At 40.9% G+C, this 5165-nt stretch overlaps 1 protein-coding gene across 2 annotated transcripts in view; it reads left to right on the forward strand.

The window, feature by feature from the left end:
• LOC117675886 (interferon-inducible GTPase 5-like) overlaps positions 1-3432 on the forward strand; it is a 4333-nt gene extending 901 nt beyond the window's left edge. For both annotated transcript variants that reach the window (XM_060693879.2, XM_060693880.2), the window contains exon 2: positions 478-3432. In XM_060693879.2, the coding sequence (XP_060549862.2) occupies positions 486-1727 (1242 nt within the window). In that variant the 5' untranslated portion in view covers positions 478-485 and the 3' untranslated portion in view covers positions 1728-3432. The remainder of the gene's footprint in view (positions 1-477) is intronic.
• Positions 3433-5165: the final 1733 nt, after the last annotated feature.

The raw sequence follows: 5165 nt of genomic DNA on the forward strand, positions 1-5165 counted from the left end.
CGACATAAACATGACAAAAAGAGAAAGGAAGGAAGGAAGGAAGGGGAAAGGAAGGAGAGGGAAAGGAAGGGAAGGAAGGAAGGAAGGAAGGAAGGAAGGAAAGAAGAAAGAAAGAAAGAAAGAAAGAAAGAAAGAAAGAAAGAAAGAAAGAAAGAAAGAAAGAAAGAAAGACAGACTCATATACCCACATATATTATATGACACAGAGAAACAACACAGTCTACTTTGGATATATGAGGCTAAAATGGCTGCTGAGCTACCAAAAGAAGCAGAATTCAGTGGAAACAGCCCACAGACATTTTGGCAAAGTTTTAGTGCCAGTTATCCTGGCTATCAACTAAATCAAACAATGTCAGACTTAGCGTCGCCCTTGAACTCAGTGGAAGGAACTTTGCTGGGTTGCTAAATAAATTCATTTCTGTTAAATAACTCACCTGGTGTACAGCATTGTCCTCCTTTCCTCTCCTTTTCTCCTAGGCTTGGTTATGGCAATGCAGGATCAATTCATACCATCAATTGAGGAGGAGGAGGATTTTTTCAAAGACTATGTCGTCATCGCCAATGAAGACGTTGAAGAGATTAAGGATGCTCTTAAAGAAGGGAGAATGGACAAAGCCGTTTCCAAGATTATGGAAAACCTTCAGGCCCTGGAGAAAACTCACTTGGACATAGCAGTAACGGGAGAATCTGGCTCGGGGAAGTCCTCCTTTGTCAATGCCATCCGAGGGCTTGGAGATGAAGAAGCGGGTTCTGCTCCCACTGGGGTAGTGGAGACCACAGAGAAGCCCACACCTTACCCACACCCCAAGGACCCCAATGTCACCCTGTGGGATCTACCTGGAATTGGAACGCCAACGTTCCGCGCCAGCACTTACCTGCGGCAGGTTCGGTTCTCCCGCTACGACTTCTTCATCCTCATTGCCTCAGAACGCTTCAAGGCCAGCCACGTCCAGCTGGCACAGGAAATCTGTCGTCAGGGGAAGCAATTCTATTTTGTGCGCTCCAAAGTGGATGCAGACCTGGAAGCTAGCAGAAAACGCCGGCCACAAACTTACGACGAGGAGGCTATATTGGGACAGATGCGAGAACATTGCCGGAAGTGCTTAAGGGCTGAGGATATGCCCGATTCCAGAGTGTTCCTTCTCTCCAATTGGGAGATAAATAAATACGACTTCATGATGCTGGAGGAAACCTTGGAGAAGGAATTGCCAAGCCATAAGAGACATGCTTTTCTCCTGTCCCTGCCAAACATCTCTCTGGATATCCTGCAGAAAAAGAAGATGGCTTTACAGAAAGAGATCTGGAAGCTGGCTACTGTCTCCGCTGGAGCGGCTGCTGTCCCTATTCCAGGCGTCGGGGTAGCCTGTGATGTAACCATCCTGATCAAATACCTCTCAAAATACCGCGACAGTTTTGGTCTGGATCAGGAATCTCTTGCCAGGTTGGCTAAGAAGGCCAACAAATCGGTAGAGGAGATCAAAGAGGTAATAAAGTCACCGTTAGCTAAAGAGATCTCCAGAGATTTAGTTCTGAAGCTACTCACCAAAGCTGGTGGCGGGGCACTTATGGTTATGGAGTACTTTGTCAGCACGATACCCATCTTTGGTTCCGTGGCAGCTGGAGGGATCTCCTTTGGTACCACTTTCTACATGCTCAAGAGCTGCCTGGATGAGGTGGCCAACGATGCTCAACAGGTTTTCCTCAAGGCTTTTGAGTCTGAGGTCTGAAGGAAGTTAGACCTTGAGGAACAGACTGGGAATGAGAGCACAATCAATGTTAAGGGTACTGAATCAGACACTGTTATTTACACAAGCCCATAACTAAATTCACCAGCCGGAAGAGGGTGGGGGGAGACATGAAGTACAAAACGTGGCCTTTTGCAATAATTTTTTAATGATAGTTGAGCGGTGGGCTACTTTATTTCCATTTATTGCAAAATGTAAAGAGTATGGCGGATTCCGGGATATTAATTATGCCACCACTGTAAAACTATGCTTCCCAGTATTCTTTGGGAAAAAAGACAAATAAGGATGAAGTTGGTAAAGCACAAATTGCCCTGTATTTAGGATTTCCTATATTTGACACATTTTATATCTGACCAAACCATCAAAGCTGACACCAGACAGAGCACAGAAAAACTCAAAAAATACTGTAAAGATCAGAAAATGTGGAGAGATCTGGCCCATATAATCATCAAGGGTTGGACACGATTGAATGGATAACATTATCACCTTCATCTTCATCAACCAAAGGCCTTCTTGCAATGAGCTGCTTTTTAAGTTGTAAAGTTAGACTTCCTTATTGTTCTGGTTAATTTTAATTGAAGCTGAGTAATTTATCTAATTGCAGATTGGTACTAAATAATGAATGTTTGAGATTTCCTAAAGATCTGGATGGCCCCAGGGTTGCAAGAATTGTTTCAAGATCATAGTGAATTTTAATGCTTCTCGGAGTTATTCAACAATAAAGCCGCAAGCAGTCAAGAAACTTAACACTGGTACACCACAGGGTTGCGTGTTGAGTCCCTTACTCTATACTTTTTATGTACATGACTGCATTCCCATTCACGCAAGTAATACTATCATTAAATTTGCAGATGATACAACAGTGGTGGGACTGATGGAGGGGATGAATCTGCCTATCAAGATGGGGTGGACTGGTTGCTTTCGTGGTGTGGAGACAATAACTTGGTCCTTAACACCAATAAGACCAAGGAGCTTATAGTGGACTATAGAAGGAATAGATCAGACATCCAGCCCTTGCTTATCAATGGAGACCAAGTGGAGCAAGTGGCTAGTTTTAAGTTTCTGGGTGTTCTCATAAAAGAGAACCTGACCTGGGGCGCTCACATTGCAGCACTGGTCAAAAGGGCCCAGCAGAGATTATACTACCTGAGACTTCTCAGGAAACAACTGAATGAAAAACTGCTGGTGACCTCCTACCGCTGCACCATAGAGTATTTTTAACTTACCACACCTGTGTCTGGTTTGCCAATTGCACAGTGGCAGATAGGACAGCGCTCCAGAGGGTCAACGTCATTGCCCAGAGGATCATTGATTGCCCCCTCCCCTCCCTGGAAGAGCTTTATATCCCCCACTGCCTTAAGAAAGTTCAAAACATTCTTAAAGATCCATCTCATCCTGGGCACCCCCCTTTTTTTTTTTAACTACTACCATCTGGCAGACGGTACAGGATAATAAAACTAAGGACAAATAGGCTGAAAAACAGCTTCTATCCCAGAGCAGGAACTATATTAAATTCTACGGTATAGTGCAATATCAGAGTTTTTTTTTAATTCAATTGTATAAAATGTGAAGGATGTGTGCTTTTATTTTTTATGTATGATGTAAACTGAAGATGGCATTTAATTTCATTTGTATGAGGTGCAATGACAATAAAGTAAACTAAACAGGCCTTCTGCTTGAGCCAGCCTCCAAGGTCTCTTCCAACTCTGTTATTTTAGTATTCTGTTATTATTCTCTGGAGAAGACTGCAACACTGGGAAAGGCTGAAGGAAAGAGGTCATCAGTACGGTGAATGGATTCAGTTACAGAGGTGAGGAGTAAATTTTTAGGCAGACTTAAAAAACCAGACTGGGGACAGATCATCATGGAGAAAATCTGTGTGACTGCTCGGAGTCAATGACTTCATGGTACTTAATCAATCATTCAGCTGTTCTTGACTTTTTCTTCTATGTCGATACATGCTGTTCAGTCACATCTCTGTGTTGGACGTATCTTAAAATATCTTAAATGAATGAGTAAAAACATTTTTGTGTGAATGGCTGGAACAGCTGGAAGCTTTCGTGAATGGACCTGTCAAATGACAATGGATCATTCAAAAGTTGCTTTTTAGCTTCTAATATGAGAAAGCTAGCTAATTTACTTTTTAATTCCTAGGAAAGTTCTTTTTTTTTTTTTTACTTTATACAGTTTTTAAGAACAGCAAGTTTGAATGAAAAGGAAATTCTTGTTTTTTCGCTTCACTCCCTGCAGCTGTATCCCAAAGATGTCTAAAGAGATTTTCAATTATCCATGGTTGTCCCAAAGATGCTTTTTGCAAAGGGCAACTGGACTTCCTTGTTTTTTTTTTCCCCCCCTTTGAAAATGTTTCGCTTCTCGTCCAAGAAACTTCCTTCAGTTCTGAATTGAAGTGAAGAAGCTTCTTGGATGAGACATGAAATGTTTTCAAAGGAAAAAAACCAAGGAAATCCAGCTGCCTTTTGGAAAAAGAACTTTTGGGGTATCCCGAAAATATTAAGTCAGAAACATTACAAATAAAAAAATATTAGTTCCTTGCCAAAGTAAGAGCCTTTTAAAAAACTTTTACATCAATTTATTTGGATACTGTAACAAATCTGAATTTGCACGTTATGCATTAGGATTCTGCTGCTCTTCAGATCCAAAACAATGCTGTCTGAAACTTATAACACTGTCTAAAACTGGAGAGCAAACATTACATTAGAAACGTAGGTAAGGCTTTGATCCATAGATTTCAATTCAAAGCCATTCAATCAAATCCACGTTGGATTGATTATTCAAGTTAAATTGAACTGAAAAGACTGAAAGATCTGTTCAAACTGATTTCTGAAACTGATTTGAAGAGCCTAGTTCAATCACTTCTTATCTGCAATCTGTATTGGACTAAATTGTCCAAACCGGAGCCAATTTGCTAGCCAAAATTGAAGGCGGAAAGAATCCAATTGCAAAATAAAAAATAAAAAATGAGAAGACCCCGCTATGATACTTTTCGAGATACTTCTCGTCTCACATATAAGAACAATTATGAAAACTGATGTATCTTTAGAACGTCACTCCTCCAATACTTGTCCTCCCGTATTTTTTTGCTTAGTGCATGTCCACCACATATGGTAGTATGGGCCTGGTGTCTGATTGCACTTCCAGCATTTAACCGATTTGTTTTTATACATGTTCGCTAATCTTGCAGATGAGTAATGCCATCAATAAAACATTTTGTAGAGGTTTTCTTTGTATGCTGTAGACATTGTAAGTTTTATGATTTCTGTTCCATAATTTCTCCCACTTGTCCAAATCTATTGTGTAGACAAAATTCTTGGCTACTCTTCCAATACTCGTCAAGTGCAAATGATAACACAGCAGTGATTTATTGTGTGTGTGTGTGTCAAAATATCCATCAAAATGGAA

This window comes from Pantherophis guttatus, chromosome 10 (assembly GCF_059756535.1).
Source record: "Pantherophis guttatus breed Tessera chromosome 10, ASM5975653v1, whole genome shotgun sequence".
In the NCBI taxonomy this organism is placed as follows: Eukaryota; Metazoa; Chordata; class Lepidosauria; order Squamata; family Colubridae; genus Pantherophis; species Pantherophis guttatus.